This window comes from Gouania willdenowi, chromosome 24, assembly GCF_900634775.1.
Source record: "Gouania willdenowi chromosome 24, fGouWil2.1, whole genome shotgun sequence".
NCBI classification, from domain to species: Eukaryota; Metazoa; Chordata; class Actinopteri; order Blenniiformes; family Gobiesocidae; genus Gouania; species Gouania willdenowi.
Genome location: NC_041066.1, coordinates 12,811,731 through 12,830,021, shown reverse-complemented (window position 1 = coordinate 12,830,021; position 18,291 = coordinate 12,811,731). Strand labels below are relative to the sequence as shown.

Genomic DNA, 18,291 nt, shown 5'->3' with positions numbered 1-18,291 from the left:
TAATGAAAAACGAATGAACGAATGATACACGGATTGATTTGATGGCATGATTATTACAAAGGTGTGCCAGAGGCTGGCCAAAATAAAAGGCTATAATAAATGTCCATTCGCTCAGCACAGTGGAAGAACTCAACACATTGTTACACATTACACACCCTGCTGTGTGTTTCACTAGGGTCCCAATTCCATAAGTGCCACTACAGCAGTAATGCTGTCTATCCCTTTAATAGGCCCAATCCCTGCCTCTGACTCCAGCCATTAGGTATATTAGTTCAGCTTGCATCAAGGAACACACACACACACACACACACACACACACACACACACACACACACACACACACACACACACACACACACACACACACACACACACACACACACACACACACACACACACACACACACACACACACACACACACACACACACACACACACACACACACACACACACACACACACACAGAGGAACAAATTCCATTAGCAAGTGAGACTAGGGGTTTTATAGCCAGATGGTTAACCTGCAAGGAATCAATTTGATGAAGACTACCAGTATGGGGACTCCAGCCATGCACACACATTACCTCCAATACCTCATAAAGCCTAATGGAAACTCATCAATGAGTAATTGTACTATACAAGACTTCCCTTGCACCCCATTGTCAAATAATCAATTCACGCTCTTTCACTCTTTATGATGCATGGCTAGCTATCCATTGAACAGGAGGGTGGTTACAGTGGCAGTTTAGTTTGATACGGTACTCTGAGAACTCGCTAATCAATCTCACTGCTTCAAGAGCTATGCCGGCTATTTTATTGATTTACTTGTAGTAATGACAGGATATGACACCACTGCCAAACCACAAACGAAGGCATTTTTTCACAGAAAGACTCCAACTTAGGTTAAGCTGAAGTACCAGTACTGGATAAAGAAGTCAATATATTTGAAGTGGGTGGTTGAGATAAAAAAATCAAAATGCAAAGACTAACAATACTTAGGGCATCAAATGCCCAAAACCTGAGCAAAAAAAAGACATTTTAGTAATACTTGTTTTTAATTAGAGTCCGACGAATAAATCGGTGTGGCCAATTTTAGCTATCACTGATTCTTCTAACCTGCGTCACCTCAGCAGGCTCAGACGAAAAGCTCCAGACACCAGCCAACAAGGAAATCCTGATCAACTTTATCTTGAACAGTACTGCTAGGTCAGACGTTGCACGGCCTCTAATATCGTCGACGGGCCCAGCTGTCCTTTGGGAGCGGCTGTGTCAGCTCACATTAGAGGTGAGTGACGTGGATCAGAATGAGACAGCTGTGACCAGGTGGTCTCTATGAAGTGGGTTTTATAGACACATGGTAAAACAGTGGGTTGTGTAATCAATTGATATAAGAGAAGTCATAGAAGATAAATCAAGTCATAAAACTGATTTTGGAAGTTGAAAGTTGGAAAACTCTGGACATAGTGGGCATCTATTGATAAAACATGCCGGTGTGTTTATGTGCAGATATTGGAGTTTCAAAAAATATATGCAGTAAATCAGTTCTATCTGGATCTGTGCAAGCCTTTGGCCTATTGTGCATTTTTAAATGGAGGGCTATCAAACCTCTAATCCCCTTACTATGAAAGCTTCAGATTAGCAAATGGGAACATATGCTATGTTTTACCTAGTCTACCTGATTCAATGAAATTCTGATGAAATTAGTGTTTTCTTGGCAGAACTAGTTTCATTGTACATTTTCTACAAGCCAAATTGATTTAAAGGAAGAATGTGCACGTTATCCAAAGTCCACAATGAGATAAGAGCTGTGTGAGTAGAGATACTGTATATATTTATTCTGTGAAGTCAGTGCACGTTTTTTTATTCATTGCCTTGTATGCAGTGATAGCTGGAGCTACTCTGCGTGTTTTAAAATCTTGTCAGCCTGTCATTGGCCGATCTTGTTAGATCTCGAAAGCTAAGCAGTACTGGGACTGGTTAGTAGTTGGATGGCCACTGAGAATTCCAGGTGCCACAGTGGGGGACAGTCGCTCCAATGGTATCCGTCATTGTGTCCTTGGGCAAGACACTTCACCCACATTGCCTAGTATGAATGTAGTGTATGAGTGAGTGTTGGTGGTGGTTGGAAGGACTGATGGCGCACTATAACAGCCTCGCTTCCGTCAGCCTGCCCCTGGGCAGCTGTGGCTACAATAGTAGCTTACCACCACTAAGTGTGGAGTGAAAGAACAATGCCTAAATTCTGTAAAGTGCTTTGAGTGTCTTTATTATTATGATAAAAATAATTATTAACTCAAGGTAGTGAAAAAATTGGTAAATGGCCATTTTTAATAAATAACTTTTTCTGTACGCATATAATTCAATTAATTTCCTCCTAAAAAACACAATTTTTTTGATATGTTATTTTGTAAAAATAACAATAAAAATGTGAATTTGAAATACTTTATTAATCCCTGAAGGAAAATGACATTACACTGTTATTTTAGGGACATGCTTCTCACACACATAGGCCTGAATCCCACACATGCGCAAACAGGATCTGTGGACACGCATTAATGGAGAGATGTCAGAGTGGGGCTGTTTTGAAGGGAGCGCACCAGAGCAGTGTTGGGGTTCGGTACCTTGCTCAAGGGCACCTCGGCAGTGATCGAGAAGTGGCCTGGCACCTTTCCAGCAACCAGAACAACTTCTGTTTTTTGCTCCGGTTCCCAACCAACGTCCCTACGGACTGAGCTACTGCTTAATAAAGCTTTGGTATAATGATTTGTAAAAATAGTTTTCAGCATGTGTACAATATGCACTAATTTGATACAATATTGTTTGATTATGTAAAATTGATGAGTTTAATTTATACTACTAGCATTGAATTTATATGAATAGTTGAAAGAATCATCTGTGCTTCACTGTTTAAATATTCTCTATATTCCCTTCTTATGTAGGCCACATACTCCTTTAGCGCTTTTCCTTGACCCGATTGCTTTCCTCAAACTCATCTTTTCCTTTTCTTCATTTCATCCTCAGTTTTCTCTTTTCCTAGGGCATTAATGTGGTTGCTCCAAAAACCTCTCTGCCTTTCTAGCTGTTAAGTGAACCGCACAGCCAAGACTGTGGCCAAAAACACAGTGAAATCGACTGTGCGATGTTGCTCTGGTTTGGCCTCATGGACATTTATGAGACTGTTATCCAGTTAAGTCAATAATTACCTACTGCAAGGAAAATGCTTGGTTTTTACCCTTCATCCAGTTTCATGTTACATAAGTAGTCCACCATGTGTATCCTAAAGAAATACTAAACTATGAGCACATGGTCCAACGTGTCATCACCCCCCCACGCCCTCCCATTTATTTCAGCTCCTATTGATTGTTGTACAAGTGCTGATACAATGAGTCCCTATGGGTGTACAATATGCAATCTCCTTAGAGGCATACAGAATTTGAAACCTCCAAGGAAGACATATACTTCTTTCCACACACATTCTTTTGTAACAAGTTACAACTTGTTTAAGTCTTTCTTTAAAGACCAGCAATAAGAGTCAACATGAGATATCTGTCAAAAGGCAGTGCAAAAAATGTTTACTGGGAAAATTCAGAGCTGAAGGAGGTGCTTCTTTGTTGCAAAAACATACCCCATAAAAATAAATAAAAGGGCAACGTATCCTAGCAACAAGAATAAAAAAAAGCTCCTTGTCCTGCAAAGGCTATGCTGATTCGTTGGAGGCGTTTCACTTCTCTATGATGTATGTCAAGATCTGAAACTGACTGGTCCAAGCTGGACTGCCGCTGCTTCTTCTAGCATAAATACTGTTTTACACCATTGCTGATTTTGAAGGGTTTAAGAGTGCTTGTGTTTATGTGGTGCTTATTCTTTGTAGTTACATGCCATGTATTTAAAAGAGGCATAGATACAGCAATGGATCCCACTCTTTGCCACATTTGAAGGTTCCCCAGCAGAGCTGCAACATCAATGGCATAATCCCCTTAAAGCTTTTGTTGATGCAGTGTAGGTTTATCAAGAAAGAGAAGATGTATAGGAGATAACGCACCAATAACCATCCTGGAAAATTCCTCAAGGCTGGGCTTGTTACTTCACTAAGTCTTGCATTCACATCAACATAAATTAAGGTCTACTAAAGCAACCACTGCCAACTGTAGTGACAGTTGAACCAGATTCTAAAATAATATTTTTCTGTGGTGGCATTTGTAAATGGCAGAATGGGTGTGTGGAGTTTATCCGGTTCATTCGAGCTTCTAGCTCGATTGTTCCAGCTGCAAAATCTTTCCTTCATTCAGCATTTATAGTGCAGGGTTTGTGAGCATTTCTTGACTGTGCAAACCTGGAATTCTGATTGGATACTTTGGCTGTCCTTACTTGCCTTGCAATTATATGAAATACGAGTGGCTTAGTGGTATAAATAAAATAGGATATAAATGTTTTTCTATATCTTTACAATAATACAGCAGAGTTTTCAAGGAAACATAATGTTAACACCCCACAAAGTGCATATAGCAAAGGTTTCTCTGTATTTCACTTAAAAGTAAATCTGTAAACACTACGGCTGCGCATCATTAACCGGTTTCGTTTGGGAACCGGTTCTTAGTCAAACGATTCTTTGGAATCTGCTATCAATTCTTCCCAGGCTGCGCCGCCACTGTAAACAAACGTATACCCACTCGCAAATTTGTGATGATGTCACAAATACAAGCTGCTGCAGAGGTGAGCTGAGCTGCTGCATTTCACAAAGGACAACACCTCGGGGATCATCACCTGTAATTCCAGCAAGAGGGATCTGTGGTAACAACCAATATGTCCAAATATTTGGCCACACAACACGGCATTATACCCAAGCAATGCCGTGTCTTTGATGCACTTAGCAGCACCAGTGCTAGCACTAGCACAGCAAGTAAAATTAAACTCTCTGCCACTGGCTCTACAATGCAACTCCATTGACTCCTTTAAAATGCAGCTAAAGACAATTTTATACAGACAAGCTTTTAATTAACCTCTTGTATTAACTTGGTTTTTACAGTGTATTTTCTTTTTCCTTACTTTGAAGCACTGTTGTGTATTGTATCTTTGTATATCACTGTTTATTCTATTTTGTGAAGCACTGTGTATTTACTGTAAAGCACTTTGATTTATTTGAGCTATGAAAGGTGCTATATAAATAAAATGTACTTACCAGTGTTGTGTGATAATGATAAAAATTAGGATAATTTATTACCCTAAAATACATCCCTAGTAAACACTGTGGTAAATAATTATCATCAGTAAATACAGGTCAGAAGCATGCTTGCAATGTCCTGTGAGAAACAGTTTTAGTTAAGTGCTTGCCTTGCAAGCTGATTCTTAACTTAAAATGTGCTGATTCTGAAGTTCCCTCAAAGCAGCAGGATAGAAAGATCAAAACCAACTAGGCCACAGTGTTGGGGGAAGAAATGGGTTGCCAGTAATTGGCTGTCATAAATGCCTTCTTCTCTCACTGTGTCTGAAATAGGTTTCCCGATGCCCATCAGAAGAAATATAAGTGGCTTTGTTTGCATCCGTCACCAAATGACTCCATATAAATCTTAGACATAAGTTGGCAACAAAGGAGGACGTTGTCTCTTTTCTGCAGTCATAACACAACTCTTAAACTGATCAGCCCACATCTGCTCCCTTTATATCAATCTCTAACAAATTCCCTTTTAAGATCCATCTCTGTGGCCAAGCAGTGCAAAGCAAGCCTATGAGTAATCATGCATTATCTGAACATCTGGTGAACCAAAAGCTAAGTCTGATGGAGTTAAAGAGGATCGGAGAGAGACTCAGAAACATCTCCAGATTTTTTAATAATCATGTTGACATCGCTGATAGTTGTTCCATGAACATTAATATCATCGTCAACAACCTCAAATACAAGCCAACAGATGAAAAGATAAAAAAGCATTTGTGTCTCTATCTTGGCTTTGCTGCCAGTCATTGATTGAGTTGGACAAATTCCTTTTCAGTGAGCTTGCATTTTCATATGATTATCAGCTTTTACCTAAGCGTTTTACACAGTACATGGAATCGAACGCCCTGTACTCACCTCGCCTCAAATAAATATTGACTTCAGCCGACCTTTATATTATAAGGCCAAGCTCAGTTAAGAGCGGTTGGTACTAATATCTTTCTGATGGAATTTCAGCAGCTGTCGGATTGTGTGTGGTAAAAGCAACACAGCTAGAATAGTGGAAAGACTGATCACTTGGGAATATTATTTCTATTTTTTTTCTTTTCAGGGGGAACTGGGTTTTTTTAGGCATTTTAAAACTGGTGGCAGAATTCTACTGAACAAACATGTTTTTTTACATATTTTGATAAAAGTATAGAAAGTAATGTATTTGCATTAGTAAAAATGTTAGATTAGCAGTTCTGTTAGGTTTTCCCATTTTTGAGTAAGTTGCCGCCATGATGGTTTAGTTCTGCAAAGTAGTGTCTTCAGGGAATTTTTGAGACAGTTTTTTTTTTTTTTTTTGCACTGCCCCTGCAAAAACTCTGTGGATAACATGGGTAAGGGTGACAAATGACCAGAGGTGCTGCAAAACAGGTCATGCTGGAAAAGAGTAGGCTTGGAGAAGTACACTGCACCCCATCAAACCCCTCACCAAAGTTTAGAACAAAGCTTAGGTAAACAAAAACATTTTCGTCACTTAGGTCTTCACCTCAAAAACCAAGTGTGACTACTTAAGCATTGACCATCAGTCATATTAATGTGTAAATATCTACCTTTTGTCTTTTGCCAAACTGTTTTGAGAAAATGAATGTCTGTAGTGACATTGCAAACCTCAAGTGAAACATGTTTACCTAAGTGATACAGTCCAGCCTGTGAAAGGAAATTGCCCTCCAGAAAAGCAAAGCTGGGTTACCTGAAACCAAGCTTCAACAAATTCCTGAGGATAGAGCAACAGTCTTGCGAGACTGTACAATTCATTCCAGATGCTTTGGCCAAGCAACTCCTCATCATCTATTCCATCTTATTGGCCCAAGAGTCAGCTATACATTTTCTTTGGGGTGGGCATCAGTTTTGATTTAGATTCTACTGCTTGAAAGTGTTTCAGAATTAAAGGAGGTTTTTTGAGTGCACAAATCCATGAGAAATGATTTCTGCCTGGAATGGAGTGGGTGACCAGAAGAGGAGATGCGAGAATCACCCAAGTCTATCAGAAAACAATCCATACCTGCCAGGCTAGAGGTTGGGGTAAGGTGACAGCACAATGTAAACTAAATTAAGTTGAAGACATCTGCTGACTCCAGTCTCCAATGTCACAGCCACTAATAACAGAGAGCTGACAGGCAGAAAATCCACATGAAAACCTTGTTCCTCTCGAGGCCTGGAAAGGAGCTGATGAAGAGGTGTGCGAGGTATAGGAACTGCTGACTTCTGGCAACCTGGAGACCATTCGAGAGTCAAAGGTCATGGGTTATGCGTGGCGTAGACAAATTCAAATTGCTGATGGTATCTGTGGTGGGAGTCACTTGGGCTTTTGTCATTATGCTACCACACAACTTTTTTATACTCTCATGTGTCTCATCTGCATTTTAATCAGTTGTTTGGACCTGGTGCCATCTGTTGTGTAACAGATCAATATGGGTATTGCCAAGGGTACACTGCCTGCAGTAAAATTCACAGTGGCAATCATTTAACAGAGGGCAAGTAAGGGACACCAAATCCATTTTCTTTGTGCATAGTGTGAATATTGCTTAATTTGCTAGTTTGTAGTTTGGTAAAATAATTTTATTCTGAAAACATTAACTTAACTAAAGGACTTTTACCGTCAGTGGTAAGTGCACTTTATCTGCATCACCACCCACATGCTCAGAGTTAACATTGTGCATTTTTTTACTTTTCCATTTAATGTTAAAGCACAATGAATATCTCTTCTCATGTTAGTAGAGTGGGTGGCAAAGGTAAGATGCTATGGAGTCAGATTCTTACTATAATAAGAACTGTCTACTCTAAATCAGGTGTCATTCCTTAAAAATGTAGGCTTGAAAAAGTAATCATCCCAATTTATTTATTTATTTTTTTTTTCAGTTTATATAATCATTTGCATTTCTATAAAGATAACATTTAGAATAAATGTATCTTCAACTTTGAAATTGGGTGAAAATTCTATTACTGGCCAAACATTTTCTTTAAGTCATAAGAAAATAAAATAAAAACATTAATGGATTATATTAGTTAATTTGACTTCTAATGTTCAATGACACTTCCTAGTCATTTATAATCTATATCACATAATCCTTTATTGAATGATTTGTTATTATTATTGAGCCAAAATGTCAGAAAAACACTAACACAGGGAGTAAATAATTAGTTGCTGCAGATACGGATAAAGTTCAGGTGACTCTGCCGACATGTATAAAAAGAATAAAACTAAATATTTATTATATACTTTGGTAGTTTTTTCTTTTTACTCAAAAGATTTACATCTTTGAGCTTCCAAGGCAAAATGATCAAACTGTAACACTCACACACACAATTATTGATAACTGAATGGTTATCACTTACGGATAAGAAAATACTTGTAAAAAAGATTTATGTAGTTCAATAAAGGTAAAATAAACTTTAGAATAATAATGCATAACCATTTACTTCAGGGATTCATGGTTCAGTTTCATAAACAAAATCTTAGTTTGCCATGTGGCAAGTAGATGGATGCCCTACTTGCCCTCCATGACGAGTGACTTTTTAGAAGGTCCAGTATTATGCCATTTTTCACTCATCTCCATTTGTTCTAAGAACTCCAAAACATAGTATTTGAAACTTATTTTCCCAACCTCGCCTCTTTTCAAGAGTTTTAACCCACTGAAAAGTCAGTTTATTAACGTTTCTAAAAATAATCTGTTTTGGGGCCTTCATGCATTATGCATAAGTGGGCGTGTCTGTAGACGCAGACTTCATACCACAGCAATTTTCTTTAGCTATCCACACCGTTACTGTTTTCAGCCAAAAAACTGCACGTTACAGTAAAACACATGGCTATTTAAGCGGCTATTGTGATTGTGAGTCTGACAAAAGCTGCTCCACAGTGTGGGTTTATCACATCAGCAGCAGCAAAGTCAATCAGCTGAGTCAGCCGTTTCAAACACTCACCGGAGCTACTACGTCGCTTTCTTGTCCTCCTCTCCACTACTGATTACAGGAATAGTCCATTCAAGATGATAGTCCACAGTTTTGTCCAACCGCTGCTTGCATTGGGTCACAAACACGTCAGATCATGCCTAAGACCATACGAGGCGATATAACGGATACTAAAAATGGAACTGATCGTAACTGCTCCGGGTGCTACACCGTGGCTACCCACTGCTCCTCAGGGAGGGTTTAAATGCAGATAACACATTGTGTATGTTGCTTTACATATATAACAAAAAAGTATAATGTTAATTCAATATTAAACCGCAGTGTTTGTTTTAGCTGTGAGGTAGTTTAAGAGGGAGGAGCTCACATTCTTATATAGGGTAGGAGGAGCCAGGATTGTCAGGAGGAGGCGTTTCCGCTCGGTGACGTCACCTGGCTGTGGCAAAACCATTATAAAGTGAGTTTTTCATAATACTGCCCCTTTAAAGTTAATGTAGAGCATTGAAAAGACAACTCACACACAAACACACACCTATCATTGCTTGGTAGGCGACAAACTCTCCCAAACTCAATCCCCCTTCCCCCCCGCTGCACTGACTCTGAAGGAAGGCGTCGGTGCCATAAACTCACCCCACTGCTCATTGCTGTTGCCCTGGCAACTGAGCTACCCAGCCCCTTCAGTAGCCGGCTGTCCAGTGATTTAAGAAAAAAGGACATCTACTTAAGTAAAAAAAAAATATTTGCCAGAATGCCAGTGTTACAGCACCAGAACTTTTTAAATAAAACGTATTAAACTCTTAAAGGCCTTGCCACTATATTGCCAAACGAATTTACAAATGTGTTTGCAGGACACATGCTCACTCTATAAACTCATTCTGTTGGCTTGCTGCTACAATGATAGACTGAATGAAAAGGATGCATTCACAGGAATTGTGAGGGATGATGCAAAAGTAAAAAAACGCATTTGGTAAAAACAACAAAAGCAAATAAATAATGATTATAGCGATGGAAAATTTGGAAACATGACCTAAACTTGCACGCATCACTTATTCGATTTGTCCTGCTTTCCACGCAGTGACATTTCCACTGTGTGACAAAGAAGATAGGGACCCACTTTCTCTTTGTTTATTCAGGAATGTGGGACGTCCTGACAGGCTTGCTTTTCATTGTCAGTACACAGCTGAGAGTTTCCCCTGTGGCTCTTTCTCTTAACCTCACTTGTGTGTATCTCTTGCATGTGTGTTTCTGCCCTATTATCAGCTGTGCAAAGCCTCATACAGATTGACGGTGTGCTAGGAGACGCAATCCAGAATTGCCGCCAGTCATTCTCCTTTGAGACTTTCACACAACCAACAAGACTTGAATAAGCTGAAATAATTTCCATTGAGTATTAATTATGTCTGCTATAATCATTTTTAACAACATCATTAAAGCTAATTATGTACAGTCTTTAACTAAAGTATTAACTTGAAGTGAGCTTCTCATAATTAGAAAACATGTCAAAATAAAGTAATCGCCTAAAGAAAAACAATTGTCTGCATTCCTTCCTTTTTAATCAACTTTTATCAGAAATCCACCAATAAAATGCAAACATTTACAAGAAATTGGCCGGGTTTTGAACAAACAGGATATCCACAACAGCAACCTACTATTCCTACACAGGCACCCTTCTTTTTCCAGCTACGGATATTCCACACAATGAGTTGAAACAGAAGTAGACAGGAAAACACCATTGTATTGTTGATCCTTTAGTTTCCTCTGAAACCACAGAGTCGCTTATGCAGAGAAAATCAGCTGCGATTTAATTCGTTGTCAACAACAATCAATGTGTTCAAAGCGTTATAAGATTTTGAAAGGATCTACATATTTGATTTTCATTTTTTCAAACCTGTTAATAATACATCTCAGTGATAGAGAAAAACTCTAACAGTAATGGACTTTGAATTGAGGCACATTTCTATGAACATGATGACAGACACAGACACACCTTCACACTGATGTGGCAAACTGGGAAGGCTGGTTCTACGGTTTTATTTTGAGCTTTTAGTTCATGTCACTCCCCAACATGAAACTGAAAATAGAAGGCGAGCCTTGGAAATTACAATGCTAACTAGGGCCAGAACAATTCATCAATTAAACATAATAAACCGATTAGGAAAATAAGCTCTTGCAAATTATCGGAGTCGATGCAGACTTATCAAAGGGTAACGTAAGTGAGGTTTATAGTTTTTCTTAGCCAAGCACTTTTATTCTAAATTGAGGAAATACACTATTAGATACGTGTTGAAAACCTTAAGTTTTGGGATTTGAAACATCTCAAAAAATAATGTTAAAAATGTTGATATATGAAAACAAATAAAAATGTAAAAAGAAAAACAGAAACTTAACTGCATAAATATGAATAATCATTAAGACAAATAGCAATACTTATAATGTAATTTTCTGTTATTTTGCCTAATGTTGAAATTAGAGGAAGCTGTATTTGTTATTGAGTTATTTTGTGGTTGAACACGCCCCTAACAGATATTGGCATTAAAACATTACTACAAGCATTCCATTTCTTACAGCTAAAAAACATAATTTGTTGCGTCTTATTTTTTCATTGAAATACAAAAACGTATCATTTATTGTTGAACTTTGTGAGAAAAAAATGTTTTACCTCAAGTTTTATTTAAATGCACTGTTTAGTTGAATACTGGGGTTGTGTTTATTTAAGCAATGTTTCTCATTAGGTCTTTAAGTGATACCCATTTTAAAAAGTTGTGAGATTATTCTGTTTGATTCTTCAGTTTATTTGCTTTGTGCAATAAAAAGCATTACAACAATGAATGATTTATCATATGATTGATTAATCATTTAATTGTTTTTTTAAAATGAGTAGATGAATCGATTATTGTGTTTAGTGCAGCACTAATGCCAATTGCTCCCACTCAATGTGGCACCTCATGTTAAGGCTCACATCAACAGGGAGACCAAGTGGTAAAAGTTTAAACACACAACTCTATAACTTAGCAGTAATTTAATTAGGACTAATTTGAACCTCATTTCAGCCTCTAACTGGGTGTGTTTGCTATGCGACTAAAACCTACAAGCCATAGCATCTTGGTAACAGATGAAGGAGATGAGGATGGGAAGCTTGTTTACTGTAATAACAAGCTAATCAATCTCCAACTAGCACCCAGTTGAAATTTTGAATTTAAATCTTCCTTCAGTGGCTAATTTCACTGATTTACATTGTGCCACCCCAAGTACTTAGAATTTTTTGTCATCTGCAAACCACAAAACTACTACTACTACTTTTAAAAGACTAAGTACCTTCAGTTAGCTTTATTTCACTAAGAAAATATCTACAGTACATCTGTGAAAGAGCATGCTCACATTATAATAAATGCAATGACTTTTCAGAAATGACTTCACTTCTGGCATGACTCCAGTCAACTAGTATTGAATTACTTTATTGGTATGAGAAACCTGTCAGGTGTGCCATGAAAGGAAGAATAGAATGGCCACTGCCAACTTTTCAGCTGTCAACACAACAAGTATTTCAGCACTGCATTTTTTTTTTTTAAGTTGAGGGAAGACAAGAATAAAACAATCTTACTGGAATTATGGGACAGTTTACGTAACATATGCCTCTATTTTTTCTGTACAGCAAAATAGAACTTGACAGTCTTTGTCTATCGTAATTGTTTTATCCTTACAATGAAGCTAATAATCTCATACTATGTTTCGAAACTCTAGGCAAGTTGAATCATATTGGAGTTGGACGTGAATTTTTTTTTTTTTTTTTAACTACAATCAAAAGAAAACTCCAAAAAGAGATGTGTTGTTGATAATCTGTAAATGTTAGCAGTCTTTAGTCATCTTTTTGTCTTCTTTTTTGTCTGGTTCTTGAAAAATCTAATTTTCTGGATGATTCAGGTTGTTTTTATCGGCCGAGTTAGTTGCTGTTCCTTAAAGTGACTGGCAGCCAAAAAGCCAAGGGAATGTGCACTGGTCTTCCAAAGGTCAACAAACATTATTGTGAAAAGGATCTTGATCACGTCTTCTGGACAATGTCAAAGCAGTAATTTACCCTCCAACTCAGCAGCTAGGTCAGAGGTACACAGTCTGGGTGGCTCGCAAAAGATATTCAACTAGATTTTAGTTACAATTTATCAAAATTAATGCAGACATTGTTAAAGATTGAAAAAGAAGTTACTGTTTAAGTTAAAAGCTCAGTTTAGGGCACAATACAGACCTCCCTGCAGATTCATCCTTTACGACATATCTTTCTCAGTTTATGGCACACACCCAGAAGCACATAACTGCCTGTGTCCACAAAAGAAGTGAATTCAGAGGAGGGGGTTGGCCGTGTCAATGCACAAGAAATTCAATTAAGCAGACAGCGGGATGTCTCCAAAACCCAACCTCCTTTGAGCCCAATGTGCCCTCCGACAATCACCAAGACTTCAATCCCAAGCTTCCCAGCCAACCCCTCACCACCATTCTGCCACTCCCCCTGACATCACCAAAACCCACTGAAAAACCTTTGCTGGGCTCCCTTTCAAACACCCCTCTATTGTGCCTCCGAGTAGAATTGAATTTTCTATGGTGCTTGTTCCCTTACAAACAAACTTGTCAGAAAATGCATGATACAGCTAAATCAACTCACTCAAACACAATGTGAGCTGGACAAATCCCCAAACCTGTTCCACCATCTTCTTCCTACCTGTGTTTATCTAGTAACCAAACAGATGCTGTTCATTTAGCACTTAAGCGGCAAACCTGGAGCTTGTCTCCTAAAGGCCCAGGGGAGCCACTGGCATTTGGACAGCATTACATGAAACTACTTTCTGGAGCCCTCACACCATGACCACGTCTGACCTCACAACATGGTCACTCAACTCAGATTTCAACCAGCCATTTGGGAAAATCTGTTGCTATGAGGAGGTTCTTTGAAATTCTGTCTCAAACAAGCAAGCTAGCTTTAACCACACGAAGAAAGGTTGAGATGAATAAGATGTAAGCTCTGCATGGTTCCCATCAAACCGGTACAACTTTGCTGTTTTCTACTAAAAACAAGACTAATTACCACCAATGCTTAGCTTTGTTTAACACCAGATAGCATCAATCCTATTACTTCTGCATTGCTATCAACAATGAAACTTTAAACCTCTACTTAGAACATGAGGGCCTTTCCCATGCTAGTTTCTTATCTGTACACCATTATCAACACGTCAGAGCCTCGGGAGAAGGAAATGTCACACACATCTTGCTAATAATTCTTCAAAGGGGAGCAAATATGCTTCAGAGAGAATATTGTTGTTTTATATTGGCCTGAAACATTTTATTTCACAGAACAAGAATGTTCCACCTCTTCCAACCTTGATTTATGCATTTATTTTCATCCTTTGGTTTCACATAAACTGCTGCACTGTTGTTGTGTCTCTGACCTTGTAAATCAAGGCAAAAAAAAATAAAAACAAAGAAATAAATAAAATAAAAGCTTATATCTGATTAGGATTAGTAAATCGTGAACACATGGGTTTAAAAATTGGAGCTTAGTGTCTTTATGATCCATCACAGCACGTTTATCCCACCATGCTTCTTTCAGCCACGTATTTAGGTCTTAAAAAGAAAACTGATTTCTGTCGATTTTCAATTCCCCTCCAATCTATTTCAACAAGACCCTAAGCAGGCATAAGTACTCGACTACCGCCGAAAGACAAAAATCTGTAAACCTGTAATCAGTATACGACCCTCAGTTGAGTCCACGATAAAAGATATCCACACAGTGCCACTCTTCTGAGAGTTATCAGTGAAGTGACAAAAATCAGTGGACACACAAGAGAAAAGGTGAGAAAGATGTTGTGTGTGTGCAATGGACCATAATCACCACCAATCAAGACGTTACAGTAAAGGTAAACCAAGCCCTCCAAGCACCTTAATCCCTCTCAAGAATTCTGATCAGCATATGTTGTTGAGATAATCACATGCTCAGTCAGCACAGAGCCTGACTGTATAACGGGAATGCCTTGAAAGAATAACACATTTGTAACAAGCCACTGGTGAAGTAGCGCTGGGTGATCTATCAAGATATATCAAGTTTTCTATTTTAGAAAATTTACTAGGGCTGCACGATTTTGACAAAAAACTCATTGCAATTTTTCTGACAGATATTGCAATTCGATTTATGAATATTTTATACATTTAAATGGTTATGCATTTTCCAAATTCCGTGTTTCCCACATTCTTTTTTTTTATAGAAATATTAATAATTTTTTTTTATAAAATATTAGTTTTTTACTCCTGTGCGGAAATACAAATAAATACAAATCCCATAACTAAACAAAAATGTATGTCAAAAATAAAGTAAGATACAATTAAAAGGTAGAATAAGATGTACTGATATGGATTATCTGACTGCTCCTTTTTAATTATTCATGTCATATAAAGATGTATGAGACCAACATTATTTGTAACCCGTATCAATGGTTTACTGAACCTTAGCAGGTTTCTTGATTAAGTTATGATCAACTTAATTTAAATTAACCTAATTTAAATGATCCTGATGACATCATTCCAGACCATAATGATTAAACAAAAACAAATGAACGCAAGGATGCATCAATTATTTCACCACTAGGGGTCAGAATATTTTACAGTACCAGAAGTTATCATTAACCTATGATGTTTCAGACTCTACAATCCCTGGCATCGATGGTCTCGTCCACAACAACAGAACAGCCATCTCTGATTGGCCAGCAGCCCAGGAAGGTGGCTTTCGGCGATTCTGATTGGCAAAGATATATATCACTCAAATGATGTAGAGAGAAGAAAAAACCTCAACATCTGAGGTTAGTTATCGCAGTAGTGAAAACCTCAATATGAACGTGATTAAGGTTAATTGTTCAGCATTAGCCTAATACCAATATATATATATATAGCTTTTTTTGTATTTAAATACTCATTTTAGGAGTCACTACTTTCTCTACATCGCAAAACAGCATGAAAGGACAGTTAGATGGATTTCCAATTGTGTCCTAACCCAGATCTACCACTAAACAAGCCACACTACAGAACTCACTCACACGTGCTGTCCGTTAGAGGAGGAAAAAAAAGAAAAAAACAATGCTTGTGTGGTATTTTGTATCAGCAAATTTATTTCCCTAATAACATAAACTATTGTGACTATAATTGTGATTGCAATATTGATAAAAATAATAATAATTGTGATTATCATTTTGGTCATAATCGTGCAGCCCTAGTCTATGGTGAAGTAATAGGCCTTAATGGAAGAAAAGAACCAATTTGGGGAAACTTTAATGGTACTGTTGGTTCAATTTCATATTGCAAGGCTGATGAAACAGTTGTTTTTACAGTTTGTGTTTGTGTACTCACCATTAAGCCCATTGGGGATGCTCCTGTGATGGTGTGGTGCTGACAGGTCGTCCATAGACCTCCTCATGGTGGTGCCCACCTTACTGTTCTCTGCTGGCTTGTGTATGTGGTTGTGATTGTGGTGATCCGGGCTACCTGCACTACCAGTGCTTGATGTGCTACTCCCATCTCCAACATCCCTGACCGTGCTGTTGCCCCCATTCAGGTTCGTCAAACTGGACTGACTGTCTATAGAACTTCTGGACCCTGCTCCATTCCTCTCCTCATCCAGCATCAGGATGATCTCCTTCAGTTCAGTGTTTTCTTTCAACACATGCTCCTGGTTGGCTTCCAGTTCCTTCAGCTTCATCATGTAGGTGCCCACCTCCTTCCACATGGCACTGGCTGTGTAGCGGCCAAACCGCTGCCATTCCCTGGAGAGCTTCTTGCCTTTCTGTCGGTCATCATCCAGGAAGCAGCAGAGCTCTCGGAGCTCGTGGTTGTCATCCTGGAGCTTTTGGTTGACCTCCTTCAGGCTACGGATCTCGTGCAGGTGCACCTGTAGCCTTCGGTTGATGTCTTTCATCATGTTTCCATGCTCGATCATCAGGTTCATCTTCTCGCCGTCAACCCTCCTTAGTTTCCTGAGCAGATCGTCTTTGCTGCATCGCAGGAGCTCCTCGTCAGACAGCTGGCTCAGGTCGTCCTTCGACCCCTCGGACGGATTTTTAGCCATTTGATGAAAGGACTTCGTTTCAAGTGTTTGATTAAATCAACAACTAAAAAAAAAAAAAATCACAACTCACTAACCTAACCTCGATAGCGTTAGAATACAAACACACCGTCCATAATCCGAATTCATAACTGTGACCATCAACAGGCCGACGATGGAAGAAAGAAAGACAAAAAAAGTGTCAAGTATGGCAACACGTCTTTAAACTGAATACCCTCACTAGTAAATGCTTTGTAGGCAGTAAAAAAAAAACAAATAAAAAAAAAAAAAAACAAGTGCTAATACTCACATTCCGACAATGGCAACAAAAAAAGGACGAATTTAAAGTGATTTACAGAGATTTCAGCTCAGGTCCTGATCCCAGGCATCTCCGTCTGTGCTGCTAGTGGACACCATCACTCCATTCAAAGGACGGAAAGCAACAAAACAAAACAAAAACGCGTGAGAAATCCAAAAAACCGAGAGAGAAAAATCAAATAAAAACAAACAGAGACGTAATAAGAGTGCACTCCGTCCTTTTAAAGCTCTGTGGAACGTGTTGGACAGTCAACGAGGAGCTGCTGCTGCTGCTGCTGTGTCAGTAGTAGTAGACAGACAGTCCCTTAACCAGCCAGCCTAGCTGTGGAACTGACCCCCTCCTTCTTGTCCAAACACTGGTTTGAAATCGTTCAAGAGGATTTGGTTCCAAGACGGCCAATGAAGACGTGGGAGAGAAGTGTGCAGCAGCAGGTTGATGAAAAGTGCGGCGAGGCTTTGGCTGCTCAGGCTCAACCCTCTTAAAGGAACAGCGAGACACATTACCAGCCATTATTAAACAGTAAAATAACACACATTTGACATAAAACACACCAATATCCCTGTACTCAATATGAAAAATAGACACCGGCTGTAGCTAATTGCTAGCTGGAACTGTCCTCGTGAGCCTAGCAAAGACTTAATTAAACCGACGTCACGACTTGCCTACATTATTTGACAGTTTTGAGGTTTTATTGACCGTATATTCATCCAACCGTGTGAAAACGTAATAAACATTATTTAGCGTCACAACAGGGTGTTTTAATCCTTTCTAAAAATGTAAACAGGTGCTTTTGA

General features: G+C 38.7%; 1 protein-coding gene across 5 annotated transcripts in view; it reads right to left on the bottom strand.

The window, feature by feature from the left end:
- Positions 1-17,955, bottom strand: part of ccdc85cb (coiled-coil domain containing 85C, b) — a 48,530-nt gene extending 30,575 nt beyond the window's left edge. For 2 of the 5 annotated variants that reach the window (XM_028439269.1, XM_028439273.1), the window contains exon 1: positions 16,488-17,954. In XM_028439269.1, coding sequence (XP_028295070.1) covers positions 16,488-17,202 — 715 coding nt within the window. In that variant the 5' untranslated portion in view covers positions 17,203-17,954. Of the gene's footprint in view, positions 1-16,487 lie in introns of all 5 variants that reach the window. The other 3 variants (XM_028439270.1, XM_028439271.1, XM_028439272.1) reach the window with 3 other exon arrangements.
- Between the last annotated feature and the right edge of the window lie 336 nt (positions 17,956-18,291).